At 52.8% G+C, this 16,211-nt stretch overlaps 1 protein-coding gene across 1 annotated transcript in view; it reads right to left on the bottom strand.

Moving 5' to 3' along the window:
• SCUBE1 (signal peptide, CUB domain and EGF like domain containing 1) overlaps positions 1 to 16,211 on the bottom strand; it is a 135,870-nt gene that overhangs the window by 54,945 nt on the left and 64,714 nt on the right. The window contains exons 5-7 of the mRNA XM_063115609.1: positions 14,524 to 14,649; positions 10,145 to 10,261; positions 7,315 to 7,404 (exon numbers count right to left, since the gene is read on the bottom strand). Of these exons, the coding sequence (XP_062971679.1) occupies positions 7,315 to 7,404; positions 10,145 to 10,261; positions 14,524 to 14,649 (333 nt within the window). The remainder of the gene's footprint in view (positions 1 to 7,314; positions 7,405 to 10,144; positions 10,262 to 14,523; positions 14,650 to 16,211) is intronic.

Below are 16,211 nucleotides of genomic sequence, written 5' to 3'. Positions count from 1 at the left end.
AGCGAGGTCTGGATGAGCCTTTGCCAGGTAGAACCATCCAAGATGGTGCCTGGGTAGAGTGACGGGTGGCACCAAGGCAGGAAGCCCAGGAGAGGATGAGTGAGCAGGGCCTGAGGGACAGAGGGTGGTTTCCAGGAGGTGGGTTGGATGTGTGGGGTGGGGGTGGGACACAGGTTGGTGAAATCAGGAGAGACCCAGGGCCCTGGAGATGGTGGCTGCAGAAAAGGAGGTGCAGGTGGTAGCCCCCGTATGGACAGGGGGCTGGCGTGGAGCCAGCAGGTGGGTGGGGTAGGAGGAGTGTGAGTGGGTATCCAGATGAGAAATGACATTGGCTAGACCTCTCAGGGTGGCTGTGCAGGAAAATAAGGCTTGGGACAGTCTGTGTCCTGCAAGTGTTGGCCATTATTACCATAATTGCCCCTATTCTCCCCAGTCTTCCCTGGCCTTCTGGTTCTCCAGCCCCTCTCTGGAATACTCATGATGAAGCAGCCCCTTCTGGAACGCTGTCCTGTGTGCCCGGCTCTTCGCATCCTCTCTTCACCTCCATCTCCTCTGAGCTTGGTGGGGTGAAGCAGATCATGCCCACGAGACGGACGGAAACCCAGGGCCCAGAGGGCTAAGGCTGCAGCGCCGTGAACTGCAGCAGGAGAGCTCCTCCCTTCTCCTCCTCCCAGCAGGCAGGGGGCCCCAAGTGTGGCCATGCGGCCCAGTGTCAGCTGCTTCCTCACACCCCAGAGGGTTTGGCTGGGAGTGGGTAGGACAGAGATGGCCAGACTGCTGGGGAGACAGGTCTGAGGGAGGAAGGGCACAGAAGTGCCAAGGGGAAGACCGGATTCCACCCGTGTCCTGCCTGCTCACTACAACTCCCCTTCTGGCCACTTCCCTTTCCCATGTGTGCACCTTGGTGCCCCTACTGTGTCAACATAGCTGATGTGCAGTGGCTACTCCTACGCGCCAGGCACCACTCTAACCACTCTCTATGCGTTAGCTTGTTTCAGCCTCACACGCTAGGAAGTACATACTACTATGATCCCCATTTTACAGATGAGCAAACAGGCTCAGGGAGAAGTTAAGAAACTTTCCCAAGAAGGTGTGAGGAAACCTGCCAAGGAACGGACAGAACCGGAACCCAGGCAGTGTGTCTCTAAGGTCAAAGCTTTCCACCTCTCCTCTGGCCCTCCCTCCTGGGAGAGGCCCAGGCAATGTTTGCTGATCAAGAGAATCACAGATGCTGGGGCTGGTCCTAGGCTCTGTCTGGCAACATCCTCAGGAATGTCTATGAAGAGGGCTCTTAAGGTACAGAGGCAGAAGTAAGGGTTCAGGGGTCCCCTCAGACCAGGAGCTGCTTCTTGGGCAGTGTCCCCATTTGCTCTGAGCTCCACAGGCATCACCAAGCACCCACTCCCAGCCAGACCACGAGAGGAAGCAGAGAAGAGTGGATTTAAACAGGGCCAGGCGGAGAGGTGCAGGCTGCTGGGCAGATGCCAGCGGCAGCAGTGCAGGGAGAGGAGTTCCTAGCAACTTTTCTGTGCTTCCATTTCCTCACCTACAAAAAAATACTTTAACACCAGCTCTCAGGGCAGCTGTAGGTTTAAGTGAAGGCTGGGCAGAGTGCAAGGCCCAGAGAAAGTAGGGGCTGAAGGTCAATTCTGACTGGGGTCACTGGCCTGGAGGTCAGGCATTTCTGCTCTCCTGGGCATGGGCTGCTTGTGAATTCTGCCATTTAATGCCTTCAGGACACTGGCCCAGACTGCTGCTTACTGACCACGTGGCTTCTCTTCTCAGGGCCTCAGGTTCTTCATCTGTAAAGTGGGATGGCTGCTTCACAGGGTTGTGGGGGGACTCACTGGAGAGCAGATCAGAAAGCACTATGCAACTGCAGAGTGACAAAATGGCACTGGTGAGGAGTAAGAGCTCCGGCAGAGGGAGTGGGCTGAAGATGCCCTGATACTGCTTGAGGAAGGGGGGCGCCCACTGCTGGGGGGTGACAGGAGCCCACCCAAAGAGGGCAGGGTGTATCCCACACCATCAAGTCTGGTTTCAGAGCCCCCACCATGTGCTGGGAACTTTGTGGTCCTGGGCCTAAGCCAGTGAAGAGGGTAGGTACGGGCTCCACCTTAACCAATGTTCCTCCAAGCCCAAGCTGAACCATCTGTTTTAGGCAGAATATGGCCCCCTCATATACCCACATCCTAATTCCCATGAACCTGTGGACCCTACATGGCAAAAAGGACCTTGCAGATGTGATTGAGTTAAAGATCTTGCGACAGGAGATAATCCTGGGTTATCTGGATGGGCCCAGTGTGATCACAAGGGGTCCTTAAAAGTGAAAGAGGTGGGCAGAAGAGGAGGGTCAGAGAGACACGATGTTGCTGGCTCTGAAGATGGAGGATGGGGCCACAGGACAAGGAATGCAGTGGGTGGCCCTGTTCCTCTCGAAGCTGGAGAAGGCAAGTAATAGAGTTTGGATGTGCTGTCTTCCCAAAGCTCATGTCAAAATCTGATCCCTAACATGGCAGTGCTGGAAGGTGTTTGGGTAATCGGGGCAGAACCTTCATGAACAGATTAATACCCTCCCTCGAGGGGAGGTAGTGAATGAGTTCTTGATCTATTGGTTTCTGCAAGAGTTGGTTGTTTAAAGGAGCCTGGAACCTCCCTGTCCCCCTTGCTTGCTCTTGCCTTGTGATCTGCTTGCACCTGCGAGCTGCCTGCCTCTTTCCGCCACGAGTAGAAGCAGCCTGAGGCCTGCGCCAGATGCAGCTGTCCCAGAATTGTGAGCCAAAAAACCTCTTTTCTGTATAAATTACCTACTTGCAGGTATTCTGTTGTAAGCAGCAGAAATGGACTAACACAGGAAGGCAAGGGATTCACCCCTAAAGCCTCCATAAGGAACCAGCCCTGCTGACACCCTGATTTAGCCTAGTGACACCCACATTAGACTTCTGACCTACAGAAGACAATAAATCTGTGTTGTTTTAAGCTACTAAGGTTGTGGTAATTTGTTAGCAGCAGCAACCATCTATCCTAAGTATGCTTTTGGGAAAGGAACTTGATTTAAAACCGGGAGTTGACAAGCGTGACCCACAGCATCTCATCAATCCTGAGGAGTCCCAGGGGCCTGTGGCAAACTGGCTTTGCACCCTCAGCTGCACACTCAGACATTTCACAGGAGTGAGTCTGCTGGATAACTGAACCACTTCAACCTTCAAATCCAAAAAGTTTAACTGATTTTAATGGGAATCTAAAAGTGGTTCCATGTTTTGAGGCCACTTTAAAGTAAATATAACTAACCTAATTCTTAGCCTGTGCTCAGTGACAGAGGTAACTGTTATGAACAGCAATTGCTGGGTGCAACTGAGAACCCAAGGGTGGAGCAGGGCTGCCTGGCCCTACATGCCCCAGGCCGCTTTGCTAGACCCCACCCCCACCCCCACCCCCTCTGGAGGTTTTCTCTCCCCATCCACACTACACATTCTAGACTGACAATGAACGAACAGCCGGAATTCCGGCTGTGTCCTGGCCAGCGGCAGAGCTGGAGCTACTTCATGCCTCTGAACCACAGTGTCCTCCCCCAGCAGTTTTTAGCAGAGCTGGCCTTTTCTGCTGTCAGTGCTGCCAGGAGATGGGGATCTAAGCACCCAAGGAAAGCAGCCAGTGAGTTACAGTAAGTAACACTGCAGGGTTTTAGTCAAGCCTGGTGTGTTCATGTCACTTCTGGTTTCTAAACTTGGGAATCTTGTACCCAAAATGTTAGAACTTGGGTAAACAAAGAGCAAGCAAGTTCCAAGCAAGGAACTGAGAGGCTCGAATACAGGTAAAGTGCCTTGGTTTCAGTTCACGTATTTTGTGCCCTCTGTTTTTTGCTTCTGTCCTGGATTTTGGCCATGTTAAAAGGTGAGGCTGCTAATTAAATGACTTGCAGATTCTAAGGGACTGTGACCTCTGCAGTCTGGACAAAATATTTCTGAAACAATTCTGGGTCACATAGCTGGCAAGAGTGTATGAAATCTAAACTTCACACCTCTATTTGTGGCAAGGCAAGTTGGAGCAGGAAGCCCACCATGAGGAGCTGTGGCTCTGAGGCCACAGGCCCACTCGGAGACTCTGATGGCTCATCCGTCCAGAATGGGGGGTGTGGCCCTGGATACCTCACGGGGAAAGGAGGGTGCATACAGGGAAAAGGAGGTTTCACCCTGGACCCGAGGACAAGTCTGTTCCCCATGTGTGGTCACCATGGAGAGTGACAAAGAAGGGAGTGTGCCCACAGAGGCTCATCGAGCTGGCAAGAGGTGCCCCAGGAGCCCTTTGGCCTGAGCTCCCCTGCACCTGCCCCCTCTCCCCTGCAGCTTCCCCCTCTCCCCTGCACCTGCCCCCTTTCCTACCCACTCTAAAAATAAACCCTGTTGATACAGGAGATAACTAGTCTCTCATGGCTGGAAGACACCTGTGAGGCCATCTTAGCCACCAGGGGACGGCAGCACAGGTGCCCGCTCGGGAGGAGCCCTGTACCATGACTGTGAGGGGCCCTGCTCACATCAGACCACGTGGTGCATTTACTTGGTCCTCGTCTCCTCTCACACCAGGCGCTCATCTGTCCTCTTGTGGGGGGCTGGCCGGCATGGTGGTGAAAGGGCATGGACCCTGAAGCCAGGTGGCCTAGGGTCTGATCTTGCTGTAGAACTCCTCAGTGTCTCACCTTCCTCATCTACTGCTGGGTCCTTCCCCCTCTGCCTGTCCTGTCCCTTTCTCCTCAAAGAAGTCCCCAAACAGGACTCAAGCTGCCACCAGCCCCAGGATCTACCAGGCTAAACTGCCTCCCACAGGCCAATAACACTGGCAGCATTAACAGCTGAGGTTGGCCCAATTCTGATTCCCTTCACCGCCTAGGCTGCTCTCCCCATGCAGTGCCTGGCTCTGAACGTGAAGCCCAGATGTGCTCTGACCAGCACAGGGCAGAGTAGGGGTAGTCCCCTCCCCTACTCTCCACACCTTGCTTCTGTTAAAGTAGCCTGGGAGCAGCCACACTCAGTGGGGGCTACCAGTTTGGGCCTAAAGTCCAACAGGACCCTAAGTTTGCACCACACAGGCTGTGCTCAGAAGAGACAGGTGCTAACAATCATGAGCTCTTGCAGTAGGGGCTCACCTGTGCTCTAGACTTGGGGCCCCAAGATCAACCTTTCGCAGAAGCCTCTGAGGCTGGTTACCTAGCTCGGGGTGTGAGGCCTTGGCTGTTGGCCCTGTCCCCATGGTAAATGCTGTAGGGAGACAAGAGGAGAGAGGTCTCTTCTGCCTGTGGGATCGGACAGGTCCTAAGGGGGTGTGATGGAAGGATTTTGATCATCAGAGAGGTGGGAATGCAGGGGAGGCCAATCATCATCCATTTATGTGGTCCCCTCCCCAGTGCCTGGCACAGATCTCCCAACCTGCTCCCCAACTCTGCCTCCTGACCTGCTCCAGGATCTGGCTCTGGGCCATTATCCCCTGAGTCTAACTACAAAAAAGCAAATATAGAGGCCCTCCTCTCCAACTCCCCACCCACCCCACACCCACCTGCTTCATGTCAATTCAGCTCAGCCCTCTTCTGCCACTTATCCTTTTCCTGGCTAGGGTGCAGGGTACCTGAGGGGCCCAGCTCCTGGCTCTGCCCTGCTCTGGATCTCCAGCCCTCCTCTCCTAGTAAGCGTGGCCAGGGGGCCTGGGCCCTCTGAGACCTGAGTGTGGCCTCAGACCACTGACAGCTCTGGGGCTCCCACTAGCCACTCCAGCCACCTTTCCACAAAGTCCACAGTATGGACTCGCACCTTCCTGCAGGATAGTGGTCACACCTGCTTGCTGGGCCTAGGCTGGAGCAGCAAAGCCCACCCCCTCTGCCATTTCCAGCTCTTCCCAGGCCAACTCAGACCACTCAAGTCAACAAGACAACCCTGTCCAAAGAATTTGCAAAAAGCTGGCTTTCCACCTAAGCTTTTTCTGTCTGTCTGTGTGACCAGAGGCAAGTGCTGTGACCTTTCTGGCCCTCAGTATTCTCATCTGAGAACAGGGCTACACTGTCCTCCCTAGCACAGACTTTCAGGTTCATAGAGCATTGGCAGCCAGTCCCATGATCTACTTTGTTCCTCAAAACCCCCAGGGGGCGGGCAGGCCTCAAGCCTTTTCACCAGCACACAAGGCCACGTCACTCCCTGTGGCCCTCCCACCTCTTTCGTCCTTCCTCTCTAGATGCCTGGGGCCCTCGGAGATCCATATGAAGACCATGAAACTAGGTTACCTCTCTGGGACCTTCATGGTCCTGTGACCCCAACAATTGAGACAGCCCACATGGTCATGACCTCTGGGCTGAGCTCAGCTACGTGGGGTTGTGTGTGACTTTGGGTAGGCCAGGGCATCCCAGGGAGCCTCAGTTCCTCCCTCTGAGAAATGGAGACTGCGCCACCTGACCCCACAGCTGCCAAGGCGGGTGTGAGCTATCAGAGTGACACAAAGAAGGCTGTACAGTCCCAGGCCACTACAGCTGTGCTCAGGAGGCCCCAGGCAGCTGGTGCATCCGTGAGGCCCACAACCCAAGAACTGTGGAACTGAGTGATGGACGAGGAATGACTGAATGAGGAGGCAGACCTGCTTTTCTGTTCTGCAGACTGAGCTCTGTCCAAGAGCAGCCGTTTCCTCTTCTCTTTCTCCCCACACTGGCCCAGGATCCGCCCTGCCGGCAAGCCTCCCAAGACACCCTGAGTGGTGTGTGAGAGCAAGGTGGTTTGTCCCCTGAGAACTAGAGGTACTGGATGGTGGCCTCCCCTTTAGGAGAGAAGACAGATAAGGACTGTGCTACCCTGAACCCTTCTCTACACTGGTGCCCTCTTCAGCTTCCATGTTGCTGACGCTGGGGGTCCTAATAGCAAATGTGGGGGTTTACTACAAGCAGAGGAGGTTTACAGCAAATGTCTCCTTACATGCACAGGCCATTAGACACTGCTCTGGGTTCTTTGCTACAAACACACAAACAGAAACAAACGTGTTTGATGGAGGATACAAACTTTACAAAGAAAAAAGTGAGTTCGCATCTGAAGTAGAGCCCCCCACAGTCACACAACACACATAACTCAGACAGGTGGGCACACCCTACTCCACACAGACACATGCCCACATGTACACGCTCACACCCACATGCTCACACTCACACACCCCACAAGCACACACACCCCACACACAAGCACACACACACTCATACTCACATGCTAGCACACACCTGAGACACACATCAGCACACACACACACAAAAGTGCAAGTATGACAAAGGAAGTGGAAGAAAAGTGTTACCCATGAGTAGCCGCCGTTTCACCCGCTTGTCCACATCAGCTACTGACGTGGCATTGAACTGAGAGCGCTCAATTGCAGCCTCATCCTTCTCTAAAACACAAGTAAGGGACAAACACGGAGCCGGTGGTTAATGAGAGCCCACTTCCCGCGGCCCAAGACAGTCCGCCTCTCAGCGTGGCGCACACAAAGCCAACACAGCACGCTGGGCCAGCACGGTGTCCTCACCAAGGGGCTAATCCCAGGAACCTCCACGGTGGGTGTGTTTAGGGCCAAGCAAAGAGGTAGTGAGGGCGGGGTGGAGGAGACATGCAGAAAAGGAAGGGTGACCACAAAATGCTCTGGGACACAGATGGAACACAGGGCCCATGTGCAAACAAACAGAGGAGAAGGCTGAGGTCAGAGCGGACCGGACTCATTTGCGGAGGGCCACAGAAGCAGACAGCACCACCGAGGTGCTCACAGAGGCACAAGCGCTTACACACCCCCACAGCTCAGGCTGCAAAGGCAGGCATAGGACAAGGCACAGGAAGGAACAGGGCTGCGAGGTCCGGTGATGGATGCACCTGGGACAGCAGACGCCCTGTCACGAGGACGCAAAAGTGTGTCAAACACTCATGCAAAATTAAGAACAAAACATACGGAGGCATGTACACATATACACACACGCACACAAGAATGGATCTAGTTGGATAGACAGAAAAACCATGGGATCGATTTGGGCAGCGCTGGTTGCCTGCTTGTCTATAGAGGACTAGAGCTAAACATTCAAGTGCTCAACGAGGGGTTGCAAAGAGGAGTTAGTCGTTTTAGGAGTGTGCGGGAGAGAAATGGCCTAGGGCAGGCCAGGGAGCATTCTGGCCACTTGGGCACAAAGCTCTGCCAAGATGCTTCCTGTGGAGGAGCAAGTGAGGTTAGCTGGTTCGGTTTCTCTGCTCAGTTGGAAATGTGTGGCGACATTCATTCCCGAGGGGGGGACCGATGAAGAGTGAGCAAAGTCAGATGAAAGGTTTCTCATCCTGGCCAGAAGTGGAAGCAACAGCAGCAGGAGTTGGGTAAAGAAAACGATTTCTAACGAGAGGGGAGGAAAGAGGGCACTCGGGAAGTTACTCTAGAAAGCAGATCCAAGCAGGGACCTTCACATGCAGCAGACACCAAAAAATAGAAAAATAATAAAAGATGAGTCAGGTGGACAAAGACAAGATGTGTTAGACAAAGGCCGGGTGTGTGTCGGGCCCGGCAGCTGTTTGCACTGGTCCAGCGGCCGCAGAGCCGGCTCCACTGGAGACGGCAAACTCTGAGGGAGACCTCGAGTGGACGAGACAGGAGGGAGGCGGTGTGGCCCAGGAGAGTCCCCGGGCAGGACAGCAGCGGGAGAGAGGCCAGAGGAGAGGAGGTTCTAGATGGGATCAGGCTGCAATAGAGACACTGGTCTGAGACCAGATTTGGCTTTTAATTTTTTTTTTTTTGATTGGTTGGTTTGGTTTGGCTTTTGGCTCTGAAAATAATTAATGAACGTCAGTTATCAGACAAGACAGGCAATCAGGGACCATCACCAGAAAAGCAGGAGGAATGAGATAAAATGAAATAAAAAATGGCTGTCTGAAAGAAGAGACCACACAGAGGAAGGGAGAATCACCGCAGGCAGCAGCACCCTGTGACTACAGCCCCAGACTATGGAGGTGACGGCCCAGTGCCCCGCCCGGCCCAGTGCCCAGTGCCCAGCTCCCTGAGACACAAGGGGCAGAGTCACAGGGTACAGGATGCAACAGCAAACTCTGGGCTTCATGTGCTTTTGCTTGCTTACCAACCCCTTTTCTGTTACTTGAAAGTCCCTCAAGAAATGTATTCTGAGTTGACAATAAGAAATGGGTTTGTTTGTTTTTTTTACAAAAAATAATAAAGATGATAACTGACTGTGTTGGGTTTCTAAAGTTTGCCAACATTAAAGAGAAAGAAGAGGGTGAACTCTGGGCACCAATTTGAAATTCCTCTTTCTCAGTTAAAAAATTCACTATTACTTTTGAGTGGGAGAAAAAAAATCTACTAGTGATTACAGCATGAAATAATCACAAATATTCAAGTTTCCCTTTGGAAATATGGACCAGGAGGAAGGAGGTGACCGAGACTCAAAAAAAAAAAAGACTCCATGTAACAGATGGGGTAGGGGAACTGCTGGGAACGGACTGAATGGGAAGGGACGTCCAGCGAGAGTCCCGTGAGCTCAGAATGAAAAGCAGTTAAAACACCCAAACCTCACATAGGATTCACACCATCCATCTCCCCTGGAGTTTAGGACAATGAAGACTTAAAGCAATGTTCTGAGAAAACCTCTTGGTTTTCCAGACAGCTGTGGGCAGCTCAAATAACGAACGGTGGCTGTTGTACAGATTAAATGAGTCTGGCTGTGCGTTTCCCGTATTAGGGGAGGAAACAGCTGCACTTCAGAACTAGAAGGTGCCTTTCTTAGGTACACACACCTTCCTCCTCCCCACAGACCACCTGTGGACTAGTCCCCACATCAAGGACGAGGACATGCAGAAACGGCCCCTTCCTGTCAGGGAGGCCTGAGTCAGGATTCGCGGGGAGCACAGAGTAGAGGAGCTCGGCCCTGGGTGGCTGCAGGACACTGGACATGTCTCCACAGAAAGCTTCCCTTGGGGACGCCTGTCATTCCCATCATGACCATGGGGCCTTCCTTTCCTTGTTTCCCTTAAGCTTCCCTCTGGGAAACCGGGACTTGGCAGGGTGCTGGCAGACTTCGGGCCACACGGTGTGCCCCCCTGGGGAGCAGGGTGACACGAGGGTGTGCACGGCAGAGGCGCCTACTTACCAATGCACGTCCGACCGTCTGAATGCAGGGCGTACTTCTGGTGGCAGCCGCACATGGGGCCCGTGTCTGTGTCCTCGCAGCTGTGCTGGCAGCCTCCGTTTCCATAGTTACAGGTTACTAGTTGGGCCCAAAGTGTATACACAGAAGGACAACAAAAACGATTAGTTTGTTGGTGTAGGTTGTTTCTCTTAGGGATGGGGAAGGAAGGAAAGTGAGGGTCTAAAATCGTCAGTGAATAGGATCGCTGAGGCTTGCCAGGCAGCAGACACACATTTCCCTGTACTTTAGCCCCTCCAGGGTCTTGCACAGAGAATGGGTTGTCTGGGCTTTGAACAGAGCCAGCACACAGCTGAAGACAGGGATAAGCGAGACAGTTTTATCCTTCCTACGTTGCAAGACACTTTAAAACTGCCCGTCTCGATGGAACAAATGTCTGTTAATACCAGAATATACTTGACGACCTGTGTGTGGTGGGGGGAGATGGCGGCCCGTGGTTCAAGGTGCCTTTGTCTTGGGGTGGGTGGAAAGATGTCTCCACGGATGACCATCCTCTTTGGGTCCCCAGTGGCTATCTCAAACTCTACCCCCTCAAAGCCCTAATCCTTCCAGCTTGGCAATGTCCAAACACAGATTAATGTCACGTGAGGTGCAGTTTTAAAAATGACCTTGATAAAACATGTTACATAGTTTGCAATGCTTGTGGCTTGAAGGATCTTGTGCCCTTCAGCCCAGAATCTCAAGATGGTTCACAACATCAGCAACCTGGATCAGCTGAAAAGAGGGCTAAACAAAAAGGAGCCAGTCTGAAGCAGAAAAATGATAAGTCAAGTTTATTTAAAAGAAAACACATTTTCACTTTCCAGGGTGAGATATCACTAGAGGCGAACAAGGGGATCTGGGATCTCTATGGGAGGGATACTTACAGCCCGGCTTTATCATGCCCCTGAGACAACTGCGAACCGATCACCGGCCAGCAGAAGGTACCCCAGGGCCTCAGGGGTGGGGGGCCTTCTTAGATACCTTCACCATTTGTCCAGAATTCGGTCTATACTCTTAATTTCCCTGGCAGAACACTAATGATGATCAAATATGCAAAAATAAATCTCAGACCAGCTATGGGCTAAAAAAAACTTCAAGCCCTGAGAGTTTGAATTAATTACGTTCTGTTAGGTTGACCCATTAGCATGGTGGTAACAGAGCAAAGTCACTGGGAGCAACTCCTTGGGGAAGAATTCCAAACATCTCAGAACTGACTTCTGCAATGGCATTTCTCAGGTACTTCTCCTTTCATGAAAACAACAACACAGACCCTTCTGGACGGGCCTGTTCTGAGCGATGGTGGCCCCCTTAGACTTGAACATATGCAGTTTCCACAGCAGGTAAGGAGGATATAGGGCATGGCTTGATGGGGAAAGCTCAGCGTCCCACATGCTGTCCTTAGCAACCAGAGGCTCTAATGGGCTGCTCCCTCTTCCATAGGGAGCTGACCACCACCCAAAATAGGGATCTAACTTCTAGGGCGAAATTTCAAGGACCTGTAAGATACCTCAGGAAACACTGGGGAATTGAGCGCAAAGCCGTCTGGCCCCTCCTCCTCGGGAGCATCTTTTCTCTTAGCACTTGAGGGTGGAGCTGGCATCCTGGAGTCACATTCTCTCATCTTTGAAACAGCTCTAACCCAGCAAAGCTATGGGTTCCAGGGGGCTGTGGCTCTGCACAGATCTCAAGTGAGGAGGAGAGACCCAGGCAGAGTCCCATTTTGGTCTGGACATCATGTGCATTTCCAGGTCTGAGAAGAGCCCCACTTCAGAGTGGTCAGGGGTACAGCTGGGCAGGAGGCAGGATAGTGCAGATAGTTCTTCCCAAGTCTGGGCTCCTGGAGATGGACTGTGCCCTGAAAATGATCCTAACGAGGACACAGAGACCTGTCTGAGGCAACTTGAGAGAGGTTTACGCTCAGGGCCCCTTGCTCCTTCCACACAGGCATTTGTGCATCTCATAGAGCCCTGAGGCATGAGCCTTTGAGCACCTGGAGAGCCTAGAGCTTGTGCCTGGAAATACCTGAGCCCCAAACTCAGAAGGCAAAGAGAAGGATGGAGAAAACCTTTTTGGCCCTGGTGTGGGTCCTGGGCTCTGGAGGGATGAGACAGTTTGGTGCGGAGGGATGGGACAGTTTGGTGCAGAGCCCTGAGGTCTTCCTAGTCCAGAGAGGCTGGCTAAGCCAGGCCTTAACTCCCAAACTAACTTGAGATCCAGAAGTTCCTGGACAACATGTGACCTCAAGGGCTACAGCGAAAGTCTCATAGCTAATTTTACGTTAACCTTGTCTCATTAACCACACAGAAGGAACCAAAGCTGGACTGGCTTGGCAGCCACATGTGCAGCCCCTTCATGGGAGGCTGCAGGGCAGTCACCCACTCCTTGGCCCCTGAAATCACATCAGGTTCTCCACACCTTGGCAACACCCAGCGGTGAGGGTGGGACTGCTGTTTCTGAAACCAGCAAACATTCTGGGCAAGGGTTTATCTCTTCTCTGACCAGGGGGTGGTTGGGGTAGGGGTGGAAGGTCTTAGCTGCTCATAGACCCCTGACCTCTCAAATCAGGCCAGCCTCTCAGGAGATGCTCTCTGGGCAAACTGTCCCTCTTAGAGCACTTGTCTCAGATGGAATTATGGAATTAGGTAGCAAGCCATGCCGGCTTGCAGCCCTCTTCTCAGCACTGGCCCAGAGTGGGTGCGCAGCCCATTTTCTGATCGAAGGAAAGCACTTTCCTTCTGGTCAAGGCTATCAATGAGCCTGCCAACTCCACGTATTCTTGTCCTTAGCCTTTTTTGTGAAGAAACTTGGATCACCCAACAGGGAGGACTGGGAAAGCTGGAGTTAGCATTTTCTGTTCTGAAAGTGGGCAGGTGGCAGGAGGTTTCTCTGTAGTTAAAAGAATCAGTCTGGTATAGAGAAGCGGGGAGAGGGGGGGGGGTCTGGCTGGAGTTTCGGGGCTGGAGATGGGCATTTCCAAATCAAAACGGTCCCTGTTTGGTCCTGCCCTTGGTGACAGCATATATGTTTATCTTTGCTATCCCACAGGAAAGAGCCAGGAACAAAGCAGAGGACTTGAACCGTAGCTGGGGAAGAAGGAAGCACCTTTGCTTTGGGGAACGGAGGGATCCCGAATGGGCTAGAACACGAGCTCTTGGCGATGGATGCAGGTGCATCTGATGCACATGCATGTGTGTCCTTAGGGCCTTGCTGAGTGTTCAAGGAGAGCATGAGTTGGGAAAGGAGGAGTCCAAAGGAGAGCTGATGACAACCAAGAGCACCATGGTGACTAAGGATGACGGAGGAACCAAGGGCCAGCTGTCTTCTCCACAGAATGATGGATGGAAGAAAGGCTTTTTTTGTTTGTTTGTTTTGACAGCGAGTCAGCCTCAGTCTCCCATTTCAACAGCCAAGGTGAGGACCACTTTCTCTGCTGAGAGTTTGGATTGGACTTCTCTGTACTATTTTTCTGCATCAGAAGGCGGGCTTGGTATGAAGCACTTGTCCGGCCAGAGATGCAAAGTGCTTACAGCAGCCCCCCTTGGCTCTTTGCAGACACAGGGCAAACATGACATCAGTCTGGACATCCTGCTGCCCGATGAGGAGAGGCCAATCCCAGTTATCTCCTACAGCTGTCGGGAGGGTATGCTGGGTCTGAAGCGTTTGAGGACTAGATGAATGTGTTCAGCCAAGCCACTGTTCTACTTGGTCTCCCGGCTCCCACTCCTACTGGGGAGCTGGGTGACTATGTTAAGAGGATGGATTACTCTTGAGCTCTGCAGGCAGACCTCCACACAGGTTCTGGAAATGGGGCCTTTGGCCAGAGGCCTCATTCAACCCAGATATCCCAGGGTATCACCATTTGCAGTCTGTCCTCTAGGGGTCAGACTGCGAGCTCTCATCTTCGATCCTGGAAATAAGGTCAGCACAGCCCGGAATGGAACCCCCAGAACCACGCTCCTTTCATTCTTTATACTATTCTGTTACCAAGGGCTTCCCAGAGCCATCAAGAAATCTGGGCTTTTATACCTCTGTCCATAGCCCCTCCATTCCTGCTGGAGAGCTCGGGCTCAGGGCCAGACATAAGATCTAGCCCAACTCCTGGGGTGTGTCAGTGGTGTCATGCCTGGTGGGGAAAACCCCAAGCCTGGGGTTCACAGCCTCTGTCCCTCATGCACCGCACCCCACTCACCCCGGCCCCTTCAGCTGGCCTTGCCCTTCTCTCCACCCAAAGGGGCCGAGAGTCCTCCCTGGCCAACATCGAGCCGATTGGACAGACCCACCACAAAGCAATGGCAGGAGACGTGTGGGGATGTCTGACCCATTTGCCTCCATCTACCTACGTGTGCAGTCCTTCTGGTTTTGGGCAAGGTCAAAGCCGGGCCTGCAGTCACAGGCTACCCCACCTTTGGGCGTCTCCCGGCAGATGTGGGCACAGCCATGGTCTTTGTTCATGCAGTTCATACCCTCTGGGAAAAGAGACAAGAGAGGGGTTGGGGGCCAGGGAGAGAGAGAGAGAGAGAAAATTTCAGGCTGAAAAGACATAGCCAACGAAATGTCACAATCAAATGGTGTGCTCCTGGGTTGCCATTGCACATTGTCTGCACACATGTGCACACATGCACGCCCCCCTCCCAACACATACAGGTGTGTGCCAGCCATCCACATGGAGATCCCTTAGGGAGAAAACAAGGGCATGGTGCCTGGGTCTAGAGCCAAACCTTGGTCTGTGAGCTGCACTGTAAATGACACCTGGGGACCCAAGAGGCAAAGCTCCTGCCCTAGGTCAGATGTAAGGGTGGGGTTTGTGGAGCTGTTTTTAGGTCAGGGACATTTGGCCCCCTGTCCTTAGTCACCCATGGTTACAGGACATTCCCCCCAACCCCCAGCAGACTTGACCTCTCCTCCCTGTCTGTCTGGAGTAGCTCAGACCCCCTTTTGTTGACCCCAGTTGATGTTCATCTTCCTGGTGATTTGTGAGGAGTTTCCAGAATTTATGAGGTCAGGGGTCAAGTGAGAGACTACAGGTCACAGGTCCATCAAGAGACCTCTAGCCCATCTTGTCTATACATCTTACAGAAGGAGAAAATGAGCCCTTGAGATGGGGAAGGGAATGTTCTAGACCATATAGCAGTGCTGGAACTATAGGGAAAGTGAAGGAAAATGGTCAAGGCCCCTCAGATGTTTAGAATCTCGCCGAGCATTTGATGTAAATACGCACATGCGCCCAGGTGTTCCTTGGTTATTGTCTAATGTAATTGCGCATGTGCACCCAGGTGTCCTGGGTTGTGGACTTAAGTACAAAGGATGAGCGGCTCTGATCCACAGGGCCCCCTGCCCCTGGGGGGCGGGGGTACTGCTACTGTAGGCTGTTGCTGCTGCTGCCAGGGCCTCTGGGACCATCCAGGAGGCCCTGCTGTTGCTGCTGCTGCTGCTGAGGACTGAACTCGTGTCATCTGCCAATGGCTCCCGGGACCTTTCTCAATTACCTAGTTCATGGACCTGTGTGTGAGGGGTCTGGTGACCCAGTCTGTACAATGGGTTTGAAGGGTTTGAGCCTTAGCCCTGGCAATACAAATGGAAACTTAGTATAAAAAACGTTTTGGCTTTAGCATAGCTATTGCTGTAACCCGACAAATGGTGTAGCCATGTAGCTTTACAGGAACCTATGACATTGGGCTCCCAGCCATGGCTCTCCCACCCTGGGATCACTGGGCTACACTTGTGGGACCCAGATGGCTGACTGGCGGCAAATGCTTCCTGGGGTGAACAGAATTAGGAATCCGGCATAGAGTTGGCATAATCCATGCTGCCTAGTACTGCTAATTGTCTGTAGACTTAAAAGCCTATTAAAATTCAAGGCCAATTCAGATGCTGCCTCCTTTGAAACTCTCTGAGCAGCCCCTCAGCAAAGCATATAACCCCTGGCTCCTCTTCTGACCTTTCATGGCTGTCACTGGAAGGCGTGAGGATGCTGTCCCAGCTCCCCTGCATCACAGGACATCGTCTCTGACCACTACACCACCCCTCT

This window comes from Cynocephalus volans, chromosome 12 (genome assembly GCF_027409185.1).
Source record: "Cynocephalus volans isolate mCynVol1 chromosome 12, mCynVol1.pri, whole genome shotgun sequence".
Taxonomy (NCBI): Eukaryota; Metazoa; Chordata; class Mammalia; order Dermoptera; family Cynocephalidae; genus Cynocephalus; species Cynocephalus volans.
Note: the sequence above shows the minus strand (reverse complement) of the source record. Positions and strands in the feature narration are given on the sequence as shown.